The sequence below is a fragment of the Oncorhynchus mykiss genome, chromosome 6 (assembly GCF_057628025.1).
Source record: "Oncorhynchus mykiss isolate SJ-2025 chromosome 6, ASM5762802v1, whole genome shotgun sequence".
Classification (NCBI taxonomy): domain Eukaryota; kingdom Metazoa; phylum Chordata; class Actinopteri; order Salmoniformes; family Salmonidae; genus Oncorhynchus; species Oncorhynchus mykiss.
Genome location: NC_143027.1, coordinates 74,037,384 through 74,057,980, shown reverse-complemented (window position 1 = coordinate 74,057,980; position 20,597 = coordinate 74,037,384). Strand labels below are relative to the sequence as shown.

General features: G+C 42.9%; 1 protein-coding gene across 6 annotated transcripts in view; it reads left to right on the top strand.

The window, feature by feature from the left end:
* Positions 1-20,597, top strand: part of dennd2b (DENN domain containing 2B) — an 84,722-nt gene that overhangs the window by 24,306 nt on the left and 39,819 nt on the right. For 4 of the 6 annotated variants that reach the window (XR_016496858.1, XR_016496857.1, XM_090238844.1 and 1 more), the window contains exons 2-4: positions 1,693-1,791; positions 13,800-15,089; positions 17,556-17,704. Coding sequence is in view for 3 of the 6 variants with exons in the window: in XM_090238844.1 (XP_090094970.1) it covers positions 1,718-1,791; positions 13,800-15,089; positions 17,556-17,704 (1,513 nt within the window). In the remaining 3 variants the exon portion in view is untranslated. Of the gene's footprint in view, positions 1-1,692; positions 1,792-12,683; positions 13,207-13,799; positions 15,090-17,555; positions 17,705-20,597 lie in introns of those variants that run through there. The other 2 variants (XM_090238845.1, XR_016496859.1) reach the window with 2 other exon arrangements.

The following is a 20,597-nucleotide window of genomic DNA, read 5'->3' as shown; positions in this document are numbered from 1 at the left end:
ACTAGACCAAGCATGCGCGTGCGTCTGTCCGTCCGCCATCAGAATATCAGGTTGAAATATCAACATGAACTCTGAACCAGCTATATTAATTTGGGGACAGGTCGAAACACATGAAACATTCATGGACATTTAGCTCGCTAGCTTGATGTTGCTAGGTAATTTGTCCTCGGATACAAACATTGGGTTTTATTTTACCTGAAATGCACAAGGTACTTGTGGATCTTTGTAGAATTTTGACCCATTTTGAGTCTCTACTCCAACAGTTAAATCCACAGATGAAATGGGAAACATGGTTCGTTTCTAGTAATCTCTCCTCTCTTCTTCTTTTTCTGTGGACTTTATATGGTGGTTGGCAACCAACTTTAAGGTGCATTAACACCACCAACTGGAATGGAGTGTGGACCTCAGTTCATCTTTCAATCACCGACGTGGTTATATGCTCCTAAAAAAAACAATGAGGAGATGGGAGTTCTATTTTAGCGACTGGCTACGCAGACGCTCGTTGAAGCACGCGAGCAGTTTGAACGAAATGATTGAATAACATGCATGTGTAAATATATTTTGCAACGCTTGCACACGTAACGCGGGCGATGTGGTCATCATGTCAGTCAGATCAGAGAAACATGTCTCTCCTTGTTTAGCTTGAGTCCTCAGAGCCTTCAGCAGCACACAAACTACAAGCCCCTAAAAGTAAAATCTGCAGTAAAACACAGCCAGGCTTTTTTTTTCTAGCCCTCTTGGTGAACATGTTCATGGGAAGAGAGCAAGTCTGTTAATCTTGGCTGCTCTAGTCAAGCAAAGACTGATACAAGCACACATTCCAATCAGAAGGGGATGGAGTGTCTCCCCTTTTTAGTTGGCTCTGTGCTTTGTTTGCAATTACTGGCTATTCTTGCCCACTTCAATCTCAAACAGCGATTTTAAGGGTGCACCGTAATTACAATCTAGAGACCGTGCTCTGTAATTTCTTTAATTCTACCTTTTAAAGTTTTGTGCTCTCTAAATGGATGGGAAAACAATGGAGTGAGATTGAAGGTTTCTTTTAAACAAGCCCAGATCTTCTGTCCAACTAGCCTGAATGATTCAGAAATATTTCTGCCGTTTCTGTGACAACCAAAGACATTTGTCTTCTGTTGTGAGACTTCAGGGACAATTCTCGTTTGGAGCTGTGACCTCATGATTACTGTATTTCCATTCATTTGTATGAAAAGAGAGAGAGGTGCTGGATTAACAGAGCAGAGCCTAGAGCACAGATGAGTCCCTCACACAGCACAGCCCTTTCTCTCCTTGGTTGTTGTACTTTATGCTCTGGTGTTTACTCACACTGTTAGGAATCCAGTGAAGTCATCCTTCTGATATCTGATATGGCACTCCCATGGCTGAGATTAAGCTCCATATTTGTCATGGTTTTGGCCAAATATGCACAGAGGACATTGACCCACTTACACTCTCAAGGTCTCAAATTCAAGCGTGAGTGTTTTGGGTAACGCTATATTTCACATAACTAATTTTCTTATTACTGCAATATATTAACAGTAAGTAATGAATTATTGTGATTTATAAACAAAATGTACAGGGCTACAAGTATACCCTCACCCAAACAATCACAAAGACTTCAATCTGTTGGATGCTGATGTATTGTCCATGTTACGGCTGGGGAGTTTCATGTGTTGTATCCTGTCTGTCTATCAGGCGTGTGGGCGGTCCGAGGGTGACGATGACTGCCAACAAAAGTTCCAAGGCTGCACCCCGAGCAAGAGGGGCTAATGTGCCCCGGGACATCCCCGACAGGTCAGTGACATCCCCACCAGCCTCTAGGCCAGGGGGAGGGGGAGGGAGAGGGTGGATGGACAGTGTGGAGGGAGGGGGTGGATGGAAAGGAGAAGGCTCTCAACATGCACTATGATGTCAGTAATAACCAGTGCAGGTGGTCATATCCTTTATTGCCTCAGAGGACATTTTCCTCAGGTAGTAAATATAGTTTTGTAAATCTGTACCGTGGGATCCCACTATGTGTCTGTGTTGAGTGACACACTGCATACAGTAGGTGACAGGGCTCATCATCCCACAGTTGTTAGCGTTATTCAATTATTAATAAGGAAGTACTGATTGTATTCTGTAATATTCTGTCTGCCTTTTCTCTAGAGCTACAGGGATAGGACTAGTAGTATCTGCTTTTGTAAGCCATCCTCTACATTCTGGAATAGGGCCCCATTCAACAATAAACTCTTTGTGGTCTGAGCAGAGGCTTGTTTGAGTTACCATGTTGAGAGATGACATCTTCCTCCTGGAACAGAGAAACAAACAGGGCTCGTAATGAAAGTGCTGGCTATAGACTGTTCTGTTTTGTGATCAGTCTTTCCCTTCAACACTATATATACACACACTGTGTCCACTGAAACTAGGCTTAGAGTGAAGATTTAAGATCTACAGGAACTGGCATCAACTGGCATGGAGTGCTTACATCGGACTCACAGGGGTGCAACTGCAAGCCTTCACCATCTGCTACTTGGTGTGTAGTCTGTCAGGATGTTAGTTTACCTAGTGCTACATGTCCTTGTATAACACAGCAGTCAGTGGCTATGGCTCTGACATGTTTTAGTTGGATCTCTTATGTGAATAACCTTGAGAAAGGCTGCCAGTTGGAAGCTAGCTACAGCCCTGGCTGGTACATTGACCCAGTGTGAAAACACCATAGCCTGTGAGGAGTTTAAACATGACTACCACTGACAGATATATTTTTTAAGATAAATATATTTTGTGCTGAGTAGTTGTTTTTCTGTTACCTCACCATTTCTCCTGAGTTAGATACACTCTTAGAAAAAAAGGTGCTATCTAGAACCTAAAAAGGTTATTCTGCTGTCTCTATAGGATAACCCTTTGAAGAACCCTTTTTGGTTCCAGGTAGAACCCTTTTGGGTTCCATGTAGGACCCTTTCCACAGAGTGTTCTACATGAAACCCAAAAGGGTTCTACTTGGAACCAAAAAGTGTTCTCCCTGGAACCAGAAAGGGTTCTCCTATGGGGACACCCGAAGAACTCCTTTGGAACCCTTTATTTTAAGAGTGTAGTTAGCCCTGGTCTCCTTATGATAATCTACTCAGGTTACATCAAGTGTTTGAATCTAATAATTGTACCCCAACGCTCATCTAACGACCGCAGTCGAGATGAAGACAGTTCTCTAGAAACAATAACACTCCCTATCTCTGTTACCATCAACACTCTACAGAGTTCATTATGTTTCAATAATTTTTACTGATTAAAAATTGCTCAAAGTTAAGATGATTTAAGAGAAGAAACTGTAATTTATACACAGAGAGAGCACCGTTATATACTTGCCCACAACTTCCCACAAGTCGCTAACCCCCCCCCCCCCCCCCCAAAAGAAAGAATGATTCTGTCGGTAAATCACTTGACAGGAAATAATTCTGAGAAGACAACTTCTCATAAGATCAGGGAGGGGTGCAGCAGGGCTTTGATGGGCACTTATTTTAATAGAAAAGATTATTGCTGAGAAAATAAATGAAGTCACTGGAAAGCTGGATATAAATCTATAAAAAGGTAAAAGGAAATGAAATAAAACACATTTGTGAGAGGAAGAGGAGGTGTGTCTTGAGGGTGAAGCTCAAAGTGAAATGGAGCGGATGTTAATGGCTTCACTCTTTTTTCTTTTTGAAAATCGTATCTATTTATCTGGGTTACTGGAAGCCCTCCTGTTGTGGCCCGGTCTATCAACAGAACAGGAAGTGACCTGTGGTTGATATGATGTGCCCTGGCTGGAGGACAGTGGGTCCAGGACCCAGAAGCCATTCCCTAATTGGCACCCAGCTCAGTACATGTGTGGCCGCCACAGTTGAAGCTGCCCAGCGCCAGAGCCAGGCTTGTTTTAACTGGCCCAGTCCTGACCACCAGAACACCCTCACAGACCCCAACCACAACGCAGCTATCCGTACTGGAGAATTCTGCACTTGATGTTTTCCTTTTGTGTGAAAAGGAACTTACAGGGGCTTAATACTGCAGTCAAACCAGCTTTTTATGACTCTTGGAGTAATCTTGGCCAAGGCGTGCCTAAGGGGGTATTTTTGAATGTGTGCTGTTATTCTACCGGCTGATTGCACTTAAATTTGGGTATAATGGTCTGATGGCTGGATATGGGGTGTTTGAATCGATATATTACACAGGGTCTGTTGCTATTTGAAATACATCTACAGTGATTTTACACTGGGGCATTTTTGACTATCACAATGTTATGGCTGCTGCTAGGTCAAACAAGAACCAGACTGAATTTAGACTAAACTCAAATATAAATGCAACATGCAACAATTTCAATGATTTTACTGAGTTACAGTTCATATAAGGAAATCAGTCAATTAAAATTATTTTTTTAGGTCCTAATCTATGGATTTCATATATGGGCAGGGGTGTAGCCATGGTTGGGCCTTGGAGGGCATACAGTGCCTTGCGAAAGTATTCGGCCCCCTTGAACTTTGCGACCTTTTGCCACATTTCAGGCTTCAAACATAAAGATATAAAACTGTATTTTTTTGTGAAGAATCAACAACAAGTGGGACACAATCATGAAGTGGAACGACATTTATTGGATATTTCAAACTTTTTTAACAAATCAAAAACGGAAAAATTGGGCGTGCAAAATTATTCAGCCCCTTTACTTTCAGTGCAGCAAACTCTCTCCAGAAGTTCAGTGAGGATCTCTGAATGATCCAATGTTGACCTAAATGACTAATGATGATAAATACAATCCGCCTGTGTGTAATCAAGTCTCCATATAAATGCACCTGCACTGTGATAGTCTCAGAGGTCCGTCAAAAGCGCAGAGAGCATCATGAAGAACAAGGAACACACCAGGCAGGTCCGAGATACTGTTGTGAAGAAGTTTAAAGCCGGATTTGGATACAAAAAGATTTCCCAAGCTTTAAACATCCCAAGGAGCACTGTGCAAGCGATAATATTGAAATGGAAGGAGTATCAGACCACTGCAAATCTACCAAGACCTGGCCGTCCCTCTAAACTTTCAGCTCATACAAGGAGAAGACTGATCAGAGATGCAGCCAAGAGGCCCATGATCACTCTGGATGAACTGCAGAGATCTACAACTGAGGTGGGAGACTCTGTCCATAGGACAACAATCAGTTGTATATTGCACAAATCTGGCCTTTATGGAAGAGTGGCAAGTAGAAAGCCATTTCTTAAAGATATCCATAAAAAGTGTTGTTTAAAGTTTGCCACAAGCCACCTGGGAGACACACCAAACATGTGGAAGAAGGTGCTCTGGTCAGATGAAACCAAAATTGAACTTTTTGGCAACAATGCAAAACGTTATGTTTGGCGTAAAAGCAACACAGCTGAACACACCATCCCCACTGTCAAACATGGTGGTGGCAGCATCATGGTTTGGGCCTGCTTTTCTTCAGCAGGGACAGGGAAGATGGTTAAAATTGATGGGAAGATGGATGGAGCCAAATACAGGACCATTCTGGAAGAAAACCTGATGAAGTCTGCAAAAGACCTGAGACTGGGACGGAGATTTGTCTTCCAACAAGACAATGATCCAAAACATAAAGCAAAATCTACAATGGAATGGTTCAAAAATAAACATATCCAGGTGTTAGAATGGCCAAGTCAAAGTCCAGACCTGAATCCAATCGAAAATCTGTGGAAAGAACTGAAAACTGCTGTTCACAAATGCTCTCCATCCAACCTCACTGAGCTCGAGCTGTTTTGCAAGAAGGAATGGGAAAAAATGTCAGTCTCTCGATGTGCAAAACTGATAGAGACATACCCCAAGCGACTTACAGCTGTAATCGCAGCAAAAGGTGGCGCTACAAAGTATTAACTTAAGGGGTCCTGAATAATTTTGCACGCCCAATTTTTCAGTTTTTGATTTGTTAAAAAAGTTTGAAATATCCAATAAATGTCGTTCCACTTCATGATTGTGTCCCACTTGTTGTTGATTCTTCACAAAAAAATACAGTTTTATATCTTTATGTTTGAAGCCTGAAATGTGGCAAAAGGTCGCAAAGTTCAAGGGGGCCGAATACTTTCGCAAGGCACTGTATACACAGGGAATAATGGGGAAGATGGGCGACACCTGGAGGGGGGTGGAGACAATCACAATGACAAGTGAAACAGATCAGGGCGTGACAATTGTTACTAGTGAGATTCCAGCAACCAATCATATTATATTAGATTGTGATATGTTTAAAAGCTTACAGCTATTACAAATCATCTGTCAGTTGCTGCATGACGAGCAGTTTATTTTGAGCCAATCAAAACTCAATATTCTCTCTTAGTCCCTCTCCTAACCACACGCTCTACACTAGTTGGCTCCAACATGTTGAAAAGGAGCTAGAATGGAACGTGAAGAGCTACTGCCATTCTATGGAAGAAAAACTATGTTTCAAATCGAAGTGAGAAGTTGTACAAAACTGAACTAAAAAGACAAAACCAGATATTAACACTTACTTATCTATCTCAAATCAAATCCAATTTAATTTGTCACATACACATGGTTAGCAGATGTTAATGCGAGTGTAGTGAAATGTTTGTGCTTCTAGTTCCGACAATGCAGTAATAACAAGTAATCTAACTAACAATTCCAAAACTACTGTCTTGTACACAGTGTAAGGGGATAAAGAATATGTACATAAGGATATATGAATGAGTGATGGTACAGAGCAGCATAGGCAAGATACAGTAGATGGTATCGAGTACAGTATATACATATGAGATGAGTATGTAAACAAAGTGGCATAGTTAAAGTGGCTAGTGATACATGTATTACATAAGAATTCAGTCGATGATATAGAGTACAGTATATACGTATGCATATGAGATGAATAATGTAGGGTAAGTAACATTATATAAGGTAGCATTGTTTAAAGTGGCTAGTGATATATTTACATCATTTCCCATCAATTCCCATTATTAAAGTGGCTGGAGTTGAGTCAGTGTCAGTGTGTTGGCAGCAGCCACTCAATGTTAGTGGTGGCTGTTTAACAGTCTGATGGCCTTGAGATAGAAGCTGTTTTTCAGTCTCTCGGTCCCTGCTTTGATGCACCTGTACTGACCTCGCCTTCTGGATGATAGCGGGGTGAACAGGCACTGGCTCGGGTGGTTGATGTCCTTGATGATCTTTATGGCCTTCCTGTGACATCAGGTGGTATAGGTGTCCTGGAGGGCAGGTAGTTTGCCCCCGGTGATGCGTTGTGCAGACCTCACTACCCTCTGGAGAGCCTTACGGTTGAGGGCGGAGCAGTTGCCGTACCAGGCGGTGATACAGCCCGACAGGATGCTCTCGATTGTGCATCTGTAGAAGTTTGTGAGTGCTTTTGGTGACAAGCCGAATTTCTTCAGCCTCCTGAGGTTGAAGAGGCGCTGCTGCGCCTACTTCACAATGCTGTCTGTGTGAGTGGACCAATTCAGTTTGTCTGTGATGTGTATGCCGAGGAACTTAAAACTTGCTACCCTCTCCACTACTGTTCCATCGATGTGGATAGGGGGGTGTTCCCTCTGCTGTTTCCTGAAGTCCACAATCATCTCCTTAGTTTTGTTGACGTTGAGTGTGAGGTTATTTTCCTGACACCACACTCCGAGGGCCCTCACCTCCTCCCTGTAGGCCGTCTCGTCGTTGTTGGTAATCAAGCCTACCACTGTTGTGTCGTACGCAAACTTGAACGTACTGTGAAGGAGTTGGAGGAAAGATTGACCCCGGGATTTGGTTACGTTTAATAAGGAGAACAAGCCGCTAGCGATTAGACTAGCTAAGCTATTGCTAGCGTTTTGTGCATGTTCATACTGAACCTAGTACGCACAAGCCGTTAACATTTAGGCTAGCTCAGCTATCGATCAATTTAAATAGCAAACATTAGTGATCATGCTAATCCTGCATGGCAAACTATTTTCATTTTCATACTTTTATAAAATGTGATTAGCTATTATCATAATCCATGTTGGTACACAGTTATGTTTTAGATTACTTTATAAGAAATTGTGTATAGGTGTAAGCACTTGTACTTTCCATTTGCCCAGGCTAGTCTATTGTTCAGTCCACGTGAGCCTGGTGCTGTAGTTGTGTAAAGTCCTTTCCATTTGCCCAGGCTAGTCTATTGTTCAGTCCACGTGAGCCTGGAGCTGTAGTTGTGTAAAGTCCTTTCCATTTGCCCAGGCTAGTCTATTGTTCAGTCCACGTGAGCCTGGTGCTGTAGTTTTTTTTTAATTTTTATTTTAAATTTTTATTTTTTTACCTTTATTTAACCAGGCAAGTCAGTTAAGAACAAATTCTTATTTTCAATGACGGCCTGGGAACAGTGGGTTAACTGCCTGTTCAGGGGCAGAACGACAGATGTCAGCTCGGGGGTTTGAACTCGCAACCTTCCGGTTACTAGTCCAACGCTCTAACCACTAGGCTACCCTGCCGTAAAGTCCTTTGCATTGCCCAGGCTAGTCTATTGTTCAGTCCACGTGAGCCTGGTGCTGTAGTTGTGTAAAGTCCTTTGCATTGCCCAGGCTAGTCTATTGTTCAGTCCACGTGAGCCTGGTGCTGTAGTTGTGTAAAGTCCTTTGCATTGCCCAGGCTAGTCTATTGTTCAGTCCACGTGAGCCTGGTGCTGTAGTTGTGTAAAGTCCTTTGCATTGCCCAGGCTAGTCTATTGTTCAGTCCACGTGAGCCTGGTGCTGTAGTTGTGTAAAGTCCTTTGCATTGCCCAGGCTAGTCTATTGTTCAGTCCACGTGAGCCTGGTGCTGTAGTTGTGTAAAGTCCTTTGCATTGCCCAGGCTAGATTATTGTTTAGTTCACTTGAGCCTGGTGCTGTAGTTAAAGTGTAAAGCATTTTGACTACGTTTTATTTTATTATTCCTGTAAGAGATTAAAGCTAAGAGCTATATTAATGTTTATATGAAAGGTACTCATGTTATATATATTGTGTGATCATGTTTGTAAAACAGGTCAGATTTTTTGAGTATGGATTCAATTCCACCAAGGATGGCGAGCCGCCCGAACTCAGGACATCCATGAGAAAATTTGCATGCAAAGAGGTATTTTTCCTTTTCCTTGGAGGACACTGAATTTGCACTGCCATACAACGGTCTGGTAGGACTCTTTGTTGCAAGACATCATTGCACCATACACTGCAGTGGGACTGTCATAAGCATATGCCACATTTAAACACCTTAGTATTTTTTGATATGCAGTCACTCACATTTGATTCCATCTCATAGTGGTTTATAAATCAGTATTTGTGAATTGGGTTGTGTTTTTCTGTGGATTCGGATGTGGAGGTCCTGGGCTGGCATGGTTGCACGTGGTCTGCAGGATTGAGGTTGGTTGGACTTACTACCAAATTCTCTAAAATGATGTTGGAGGTGGCTTATGGTAGAGAAATTAACATTACATTATCTGTCAACAGCTCTTGTGGACATTCCTACAGTCAGCATGCCAAATGCACACTCCCTCAAAACATCTGTGGCATTGTGTTGTGTGACAAAACTGCACATTTTAGAGTGGCCTTTTATTTCCCCCAGCACAGGGTGCACCTGTGTAATGATCATGCTGTTTAATCAGATTATTGATATGCTACACCTGTCAGGTGGATGGATTAAATAGGCAAAGTAGAAATGCTCACTGACAGGGATGTAAACACATATGTACACAAAATGTGAGAGAAATAAGCTTTTTGTGCGTATGGAACATTTCTGGGATCTTTTATTTCAGCACATGAAACATGGGACCAACACTTTACATTGCGTTTATATGTTTTGTTCAGTATATAATGTGCATTTGGAGCAATACTGTGGATATATACCGTACAGTTTGATTTAAAGGCCATTAGCAATAATGTTTCCCCAGCAGGAGCTTATTGTTGAACATTGATCCCTCAAAATGCTTTCTAGATATAGTCTTATAAATGAATGTGGCAAATCAAAACTACATGTAAATGAATTACAGAGCTGATCAATGTGGTTCAACCTTGAGAATGTTGGTTACTAAAACTCATCCGTCCTCTTGCTATTTTCAACCGTGTTTGGTCTTTATCCATTTGCTTTCCCTTGAAACCATATTGCATATGTTTCCATTTTAAACACACTGGATAATTGGACATAACTTTGGACTTTTACCACAGTCAACTGGAACATGATCTAGCTAGCACTATTCTGTAAAACGATGATGTATGAATAGCTTCATCCAGGACACTGCTCATTATGGTCCTGGACTAGACTTAAACCGGGTCCAGGAAACTGAACCTATGAGTCCAGCCTCTGGACTGGGTTTAATGAGAGTGAACCCTGAGTCCAATCCCCAGGTCCAAACCAGGCATGTGGGGCCAGTTTCACTCCTCTCTACCTCATTATGAGAAACCAAGCAGTTTCAACTGGAGAAGTTAGATACAGTAGTCCCTCAGAGATAATCTGTAGTGATCTGGTTCTCATACATACTGTACTGTCTATGGCATTGTTCCTACATGCTGATTGATGGTATGGGTTAATCTGTCAAGTTCCACTGGTTAACTCACTTACCAGGAGCCATTTTAGTGGAGTATCATACACTGCCTTCAGAAAGTATTCACACCCCTTGACTTTTTCCATATTTTGGTGTGTTACTGCCTTAAAATGTATTAAATTTAGATTGTTTTTGTCACTGGCCTACACACAATACCCCATAATGTCAAAGTGGATTGATCTTTTCAGAAATGTTTACAAATTAATTACAAATGAAAATCTGAAATGTCTTGAGTCAATAAGTATTCAACCCCTTTGTTATGGCAAGCTTACGGCAAGTAATAAGTTCAGGAGTAAAAATGCACTTAATAAGTTGCATGGACTCACTCTGTGTGCAATAATAGTATTTAACATGATTTTTTAATGACTACCTCACCTCTGTACCCCACACATACAATTATTTGTAAGGTCCCTCAGTCGAGCAGGGAATTTCAAACACATTCAACCACAAAGACCAGGGAGGTTTTCCAATGCTTCGCAAAATAAGGGCACCTATTGGTACCTGGGGACAAATAAAAAAAGTAGACATTGAATATCCTTTTGCGCATGGTAAAGGTATTAATTAGACATTGGATGGTGTATCAATACACCCAGTCACTACAAAGATACAGGCGTCCTTCCTAAACTCTATTACCGGAGAGGAAGGAAACCGCCCAGGGATTTCACCAACTTTAAAACAGTTAAAGATTTCAATGGCTGTGATAGGAGAAAACTGAGGATGGATCAACAACATTGTAGTTACTCCACAAAACAAACCTAATTTACAGAGTGAAAAGAAGGAAGCCTGTACAGAATAAAAAAAATATTCCAAAACATGCATCCTGTTTGCAACAAGGCACTAAAATAATACTGCAAAAAATGTGGCAAAGCAATTGCCTTTTTTGCCCTGAATACTTATTATGTTTGGGTCAAATCCAACACAACACATTGCTGAGTACCACTCTCCATATTTTCAAGCATAGTGGTGGCTGCATCATGTTATGGATATCGTTCCGGACTGGAAAGTTTTTCAGGATAAAAAAGAAATGGAGTGGAGCTTAAGTACAAGCAAAATCCTAGAGGAAAACCTGGTTTAGTCTGCTTTCAGTCAGACACTGGCAGATTAATTAATCTTTCAGCAGGACAACAACCTAAAACACAAGGCCAAATCTACGCTGGAGTTGTTTACCAAGAAAACCGTGAATGTTCCTGAGTGGCCAAGTTACAGTTTTGACTTACATTTTCTTGAAAATCTATGGCAACACCTGAAAATGGTTGTCTAGCAATGATCAACAACCAGTTTGACAGAGCTTGAAGAATTTAGAAAATAATAATGTGCAAATGTTGTACAATCCAGGTGTGCAAATCTCTTAGAGACTTACCCAGAAAGACTACAGCTGTAATCGCTGCTAAAGGTGCTTCTACAAAGTATTGACTCAGGGATGTGAATACTTATGTAAATTTGATATTTCTGCATTTCATTTTCAATACATTTGCATAAATGTCTAAAAAGATGTTTTCACTTTGTCATTATGGGGTATTGTGGATAGGAAAAAACATCTATGTAATCCATTTGTAATTCAGGCTGTAACACAACAAAATGTGGAATAAGTCAAGGGGTATGAATACTTTCTGAAGGCACTGTAATTGAAAGACTTATTGTCCCTCATATTGTTATTTGTTCTATAATAGGCCTACCCTACACTCTTAGAACCCTTTCCACAGAGAGTACTACATGGAACCCAAAAAGGTTTTACCTAGAACCAAAAAGGTTCTACCTGGCACCGAAAAGGGTTCTCCTATGGGACAGCTGAATAACCCTGTTTTCTAAGAGTGTATGTTGAGTATGGGAAATTGAAATCTTTTGACCTTCATAGGTGTACAGTTCAGTAATGCTATTGAACTGGCTCCATTTCATTTATTATATTTACGTTATGGCTTAATCAAGCTTTAAAGGGCGTTCTTTAGTTAATACCTAACTTTTCCTATCTTGCTGCTTTCTTCACTTCGTTGGGCTGTTACTATAATGACAAAACCTTTCCTGCTTTCCAAACAGATTTGTTGCCTATGTATAGGTGTGTTCTACTGGATTTGAACCTGTAATGCTTGTTTAGAATTTAGAATGAACAGGAGGAGTTAGGTCACTGACACAGTGAGTCAGAGTCAGACAGTCGGTGATCAGGTGATCAGGTGCTGTACAGCTCTCTCCCCAGTAGTCCCCACCCTCGTGTGGAAGACCGAGCCCAGAGGTGTGAAGAGATCTGTCCCAACCTGCACCTCGGATCACAGCCCTCACTTCCTCCTCCCAGCCCAGCCCAGCTCAGCTCACACTTGTTATTCTAACCGTTGCTAGCTGTGACATCAGATCCCCACCACCGCCTTGGGTTTCGCAAGCCTCAGTCAGGAGCCAAGTCCAGAAAGTTCCCAAAGTCTTTTGAGTGGGGTAGAAACGGAAGAGTCAGAGATGGGTGAGAAAGAGTGTGTTTCTATCTGTGAAAAGCCCAAATGAGGTCAGCAGCAGGGTGTTTTATCCACATTGCTCAGCATTGAGCAGCAGTAGCGTTGCGTGAGCGGCGGTGTGAGGTGAACAATGGACCAGTCTGTAATGAGCCAGGGGCCGGGCCGGTGTCCACTCTGTGAGGCTGTTAGCTGTTAGCATCAGGAAACACAGACAACTCTCCCAGGACTAGTGTGGTAAGCTGCTGATGAAGGTAAGACCTAAGAGCAACTCATCTGTCTCTCAGCGTGCTGTATTCCCATGGCTTTGTGTGTGGCGTCTATATACATTCTACCCAAATCATTTTAATTATGTGGAAAAATCCACGCATGCATTTTTACTGTTGATATGTATTTTCTCTGGCGTCGAACAGGGATCCTGTACTGCCAAAGTTATATCACATTACTAGGTATTTTCCATTGGTTATTTTACATGAGTGGTCAAAGTTTTGATGTTGCCTATTATCTTAGAAATAGATTCTGGCGTTGAAGGGTTTTCCTTTCTTTTCTTTCTTCTCTAAAGAGAGAGTTTTTCCCCCCCTCTGTTGCCCTGTAAACTTTAGCTGCTATGATTAAACTCCCACTGGTAAGCTGAACACACCTGAGGTAACCACTGGTATTCCATGCCTAGTTTCTCTCAATGTGCAGTCAGCAGTGTTGAGAGAAATTCACAGCAGCTCTCAGTGCCAGACTCTTCCGAGCTGTTTAGTGAGCTAAATTATTTTGGTATTTGGGAGCAAATAAAGTAACGTTGTAAGGAATGGTATCATGATGTTTCTGACCCCCCCCCCCCGCACTCTCATTCCAGGTGCCAGTCTGCGTCCCCACCCCCCATTCTCTCTGCCACACAGGGGCGGTGCCACGCCCCGCTCAGCGACAGCGAGGACAACAGGCAGCACGTCAGATACGTCAAAACAGACGGCAGACTCTTGGGCCGGGCTGGCTGCAGCAGCAAGACCGCTAGCCTCTGCAGTGGAGCCTCCCTCTCCTGTGACTTACCGTCCCAGAGCCGACTTACCAAGTCCAAGAGCATTAGCTGCCTGGACAACAAGCTCTCCATCTACAAGCCCTCTGGTGGGGCACCGGTGCGTCAGGAGGCCCAGGAGGAGCAGAAAGAGAACCAGAAACAGGAGGACATTCCAGGGGGAGGTGGACTGAGTGGTGGTCCCCTGAGCTGGAGCACCCTCTCCCTGGGACCTTCATCCAAACACGGCCACAAGCGCACCCTCTCTCTCAGCCGCCCCGTGTCAGGAGCATCCTCTGTGGCCATCCGTAAGAAGATCTCAGAATGGGAGTGCAGGAGGGTGGCTCTGCCTAGGATGAGCCTGTGTCTGGAGAAGAGGCCTGTAGGTGAGCGTGTGGGCGGCAGCGAGGGCTGCCCCAGCCTCCTCCCCTCACCTTGCAGTGAGAAGACCTTTGACTTCAAGAGTATCCGGAGGATGAGTACGGCTTTCTCAGAGTGCTCCTACCCAGAGACGGAGGAAGAGGAGGCAGCCTCAGACAGGGAGTGCCTGGGCCGCTTCCAGAAGAGGCCAGGAAAGACAGACTCCTCTTCCTTATTCCTGAGCTCCCTGTCTGCTCGGAAGGAAACGTCTGCTGTACTCAATCGGATACAAAAGATTGAGAAGGTGCTGAAGGAGAGCCCCAGCCAGCCACCGCGGTATCTTAGTAACTGCTATGCACCAGACAAAACAAGACAGAAGTGTTTTATGATAGGTGGGGTTGAGGACTTGGACAGTAGGGGCACCAGTAAACGCAGCAGTATATGTTCTGTGGCCACAGAACCAGACGCCCTGCCGGCCTCTGATAAACTCTCCAGACAGAGGTTCAGTGTGAGCTCAACCCGGTCAGAGACCGAGAGCCTAGAGCCCCCCTGTCAACAGACCCCGGAGGGCATGCCAGTCAACCCCCTGCCCAAACCAAAACGCACCTTTGAGTACGACGCCAACCGCAACCACAAGGGAGTGTCGCCAATCAACGGACTACCTCCTGACAGTGCCTCTGAGGAATCACCACCCCTGCTGCCCACCACCCCCGCACCCAACATGACGCGAAATCTGACAAAGGATGGGAGCTCCCCCAAGAGACTCCAGGACAGGTGAGCATAGTCACATCACCTCTAGACGTGTACGCTCTTAGAAAAAAGGGTTCCTAATAGGTTATTCGGCTGTCCCCATAGGAGAGTTTTTGGTTCCAGTTAGAACCCTGTTTGGTTCCAGTTAGAACCCTTTTAGGTTCCGTCTAGAACCCTCTGTAGAAAGGGTTCTTTCTACCTGGATCCAAAAGTGTTCTACCTGCAACCAAAAAGGGTTATTCAAAGTGTTCTCCTATGAACTCTTTAAGGTTCTAAATAGCACATTCTGTTCTAAGTGTAGTCTTTTGTTGTTATGGCATGTGTCAGTAAGTCCACGGTTCAGTGAACTGATGTTTTTGTGTTGTGTTTAGTGCATTCTCAGACAGTAAAACATGTGTATCTCATCCCCCGGGACCTCCCTCCCCCTCAGAATCAGCCATGCTGATCAAACAACATGGCGAACAGGAGATGCTGATTTATGGAGCTGCAAAACAAAACATAGGTCCTGCAGGCTGCAGTAAAAACAGAGGCAGTGAATTTGTTTAGTTCCTTTCTGAGAGTTGCACATGGACGGCTAGAACATTTATTTGTCTTGGATTTGTAAATGTCTTTAACATGTCCGGAGAATGTTTTTAGGGGGGTAAGGATCATAGACCAAGCGTTTACTTTGTTGGTGTTCAAGTGTATTAAATGATTGGCCTTTTGTCTGGCTCTGGTTGTAGTCAGATAGACAGTAGAGTGGCCTCGCTCACTTCGTAGTGATGCTGCTAACTGAATTGGTTCCACCAAGTCTGCCTCTGTTCAGCGTTTGATAATAAGCAGATCAACATTGAATCTGCTGTTCATTTTCTTAAGGCCTCAATGTTTTCCTGCGTTAGAAAGACGGTATTTTTGGCTTCATATGAAGAGGATCACATTGTTCTATTGATATAGTTCATGGCTTTTGTTTTTTCTCATTTGATTTGTCTATAATGTTGCCATTGAAATGGAATATGTTAAATTCAGTCTCTGCTGTTTTTCCAGTGTTATTTTGTAAGAATGCCAGGCTTTCATTGAACAAACATCAAGTAGCCTAATTGCAATACAAACTTATTGCAAATGTCAACTACATTAGACAGGGCATTGTGTATCTTAGTATAAGGCCAGGTAACCAATGTCTGCTGTCCGTGAGAAACAAAGTATTACTGTAAATGTCTATAACACAGTGTACTGTAATAATGGTTGAATTAGAACATCCTTAAATATCACTGCTCAGCTTCAGCCAAACTGTTCATGTCCAAGACCATCAATTGTTCTATCCTTGAAATCCTACAGCTTTTCAACAACGTTCCATCAAAACAGGACTGTATTCTTCTTATATCATGCCTGTTATTTAGCAAAGGCCTACAGTATGTTGTCTTGCCAGTGGACATCCCAAGGTTCCCAGTGTGCCTCCTCATCCTTCTTCATTATGTTGCTATAGAGCTGTGCAGTACAGGCAGCTATTAGCCTGTTATGTCTTTCTGGAACACTTGATATTGTTTATTACCCTCGTTATTTATCCCCCTTTAAATTGCCTTCAGAGCACAACTTGTTTAGGCCAATGACTGAGGGCAGGGCCTTTCCAGATCCTCTTGATGAGCGGGGAGGAAGAGATCCTTTAATTTCCCTGACTTGGAGTCAGTGTTTAACATTCCTGCGGCAGAGGCAATTTCAGAGCATGTTTAAAAGCCATGAGCCGTCAATGGAGCAGGACAGCAGGATAGCAGGCGTGATCTCACTGATCTAATGGAGGGACACTCCCCCTGTCCTGTCCTGAGCATTCACAGTCCAGACACACACAAGCTGTCATGCTGTGTACATACGTACAGTACACAGAACTCCAGAAAATGTTTGGGTTGGTGGTAAATAAACAGGAAATGACTTTGTGATTGGAGCACATGTTGCTGTCAGCATAATTAGATTAGAGGTGCTCTGAACCAGTGTTCCAGGTCTCTCTCTCTCTCTCTCTCTCTCTCTCTCTCGCTCTCTCTCTCTCTCTCTCTGTTTAATTGGCAGCTTCATAGAGGGCTGTTGAGGGATGAGGCATATTTGGGTCTCATTGGAACAGTGGCTTTCATCCACTCAGGTGGTCCTCGTTGTTTGTAATCGGCCAGTAGAGGATGTCAGGATGGAATGAACCAGACCCTCTGGACTGCAGCTCTCCTCTCCACTGTCTCAGCACACAGCCATGCATGATTAAATGCAATATTATTTTCTGCTTTTTTCATCCTCCCTCCCTGTTTCTTGTTTCTTCCCATCTTTCCCTCCCTCCCGTTCGCTGTCCACCCACTTTTCCTCTCTGTGATTCTCCCTCCATCAATCTCTCTCTCTCTCTCTCTCTCTCTCTCTCTCTCTCTCTCTCTCTCTCTCTCTCTCTCTCTCTCTCTCTCTCTCTCTCTCTCTCTCTCTCTCTCTCTCTCTCTCTCTCTCTCTCTCTCTCTCTCTCTCTCTCTCTCTCTCTCTCTCCAGGGAGTCATGTGAGTTGGAGGATTCTGCCAGCCTGACCTCCTCGTACCCATCCTCTCACACAGAGAATGGCACTGTTTCCACAGAGACCCGCAGCAGCCGGCCCAGCTCCAAAAGCACTTTAGAGGAGAACGCCTATGAGGACATAGTGGGTAAGCATGGTGCTGTGTCTGGATACCTCAGGATAACTCAGCCTGACCTGCAACACTTACTGATGCATTGTAATTCAGTGAATCAGGATTGTTGAAAGCCAAACTCTGTTAGTGACTGCTGATGCAAGCAGTAATTCCAAAATCCTTTCACACACTTGGTAGATTTCTAGAGAAGTCTGATTGTTGGCCACTCTTTCATATTCTCACACTCTCAGCTGCCAAGTAGACTGGATTGTCTTTATTCTGAAGGATGGCATGAAGACGTGTGCTGCTTTCTGGTTTCACCATCAACTCCTAATTGTTATGGACTGATAACAAGTATTTCTTTATATGCTGAAAGCTCTGTGTGTCTGTCTCCAGACAATGGTTATGTGGGAGCCAGCAACAACAGATGGGTTATATATTGCGAGCTGGCCTTCCCCTGGTTAAAAGGAATTTGACAGTCATGGGGTACATTTATACCCCATCTGCTTTCTATTGGACAATCCCAAATAGTTGACTGAAAAACTCTCAGGGCTTTTCAAAAATCAATGCTAGATGTATACTTCATATTCCTGCTTTATGTTTATTCAGCCCTGTATGGTTATGTAAAGAAAATATGATCATCACTCACTCTTCATCATCAGGCCATTCCTCGAGACAAAGAATGGCACTCCTCCGTTTACTGGATTAAATTGTAAGATTACTCTGTGGCTTGGGAAAATGTCAACTTGATATGCCTCAGCTAAAGCCCAGACCTAGCACTAAAGCTAATTTCACATAAATCAAGGGTTCGACAGTCTCACAAGAAATTGTTTTCACAAAATTGGGGGAATATCTATCCTCAAACAAGGACTTTTGGTAACATGGAAAACTACAATATCACGGTATAAGCAAGACCAACTCTAATTTCTCTGTATTGAGGGTGACAAAGTACAAATGTATGCCAAATTCCTTTCCAGTAGTAAACGTCCTGAGGACTGTGGACAGTGAAAAGGCTGGTTCTCCTGCGGTGCTTCATGTGGCAGCGATGTCTGTCACGTCTTGCCCGGCCATTCTCGGCCCCTCCACTATAAATCTCCTTCCCGCTCATCAGGCTTGAATGTGAGACCCAGTAAAAGAATGGGGGCTGACATGTTTTTAGAAATTAGAGATTGAGTGTTGGTTAATATATGTTTGTAGCCTTTGAGCATTTGTTTTGCAAGCACATGGGTCAAATTAAGACTGTAATGGCCACATTTCTCCCTCATACATGGTTAACTCTCTTACTCTATTCTATAAAGATGACCAATGGTTCCAGGCAGAGCATGAATCGGTGGCCACGAGGGGACCCGGGGGACTTTCATGCGTACCCCAAAAAAGAGTCCATTGTTCGCCGGTCGAACACCTCGAGTATGGGATCGTCGATGCGGTCGAAGGCATTTTGGCTGAATCATGATTAGTTACAGAGAAATACATTGCCTCTGTGAGCTGTTCCTCCCCAGTGATCCTGGCTGCTCCAGTCTGAAATAGGCCTAGCTGGCTCTGGTCACGGCATGGAATGGCGGTCTCCACCACCGCTAAGCAGCGGTTTACAGGTCAGATGTTCCGTTGGAGACAGCAGCTCAAAATCAAATCACATTTAATTTGCCACATGCGCTGGATACAACTGGTGTAGACTTTACCATGGAATGCTTGCTTACGAGCCCTAATAAAATAAAATAAAATACACAAGAATGGAGCTATATACAGGAAGTACCAGTACCAGTACCAGATCAATGTGCAGAGGTATGTGGTATTTGAGGTAGATATGTACCTGAAGGCAGGGTAAAGTGACTAGTCATCATGATAGATAATAAGAAGAGTAAAATATAGAACAGAGTTCAGCAGCATATGATGCGTGTGTGTGTGTGCGTGTGTGTGTGAATGTGTGTGGGTTTTGTGTTGGAGTGTATATGAGTGGGTGCGTGTGCGTATGTGAATGTGTGTGGGTTTTGTGTTGGAGTGTATATGAGTGAGTGTGTATGTATATGGTCTGCGTATATATAGTCTAGTGAGTGTGAATATGGTGTGTATATATAGTCTAGTGAGTGTGAATATGATGTGTATATTTAGTCTAGTGAGTGTGTATATGGTGTGTGTACATATAGTCTAGTGAGTGTGAATATGGTGTGTATATATAGTCTAGTGAGTGGGTATATGGTGTGTATATATAGTCTAGTGAGTGTGTATATGGTGTGTGTATATATAGTCTAGTGCGTGTGAATATGGTGTGTATATATAGTCTAGTGAGTGTGTATATGGTGTGTGTGTATATATAGTCTAGTGAGTGTGAATATGGTGTCTATATATAGTCTAGTGAGTGTGAATATGGTGTGTATATATAGTCTAGTGAGTGTGAATATGTTGTGTATATTTAGTCTAGTGAGTGTGAATATGGCGTCTACATATAGTCTAGTGAGTGTGTATATGATGTGAATATATAGTCTAGTGAGTGTGAATATGGTGTGTATATATAGTCTAGTGAGTGTGTATATGGTGTGTGTGTATATATAGTCTAGTGAGTGTGAATATGGTGTCTATATATAGTCTAGTGAGTGTGAATATGGTGTCTATATACAGTCTAGTGAGTGTGAATATGGTGTGTATATATAGTCTAGTGAGTGTGAATATGGTGTCTATATACAGTGGGGCAAAAAAGTATTTAGTCAGCCACCAATTGTGCAAGTTCTCCCACTTCAAAATATGAGAGAGGCCTGTAATTTTCATCATAGGTACACTTCAACTATGACAGACAAAATTAGAGAAAAAAATCCAGAAAATCACATTGTAGGATTTTTTATGAATTTATTTGCAAATTATGGTGGAAAATAAGTATTTGGTCAAAAGTTTCTCTCAATACGTTGTTATATACCCTTTGTTGGCAATGACAGAG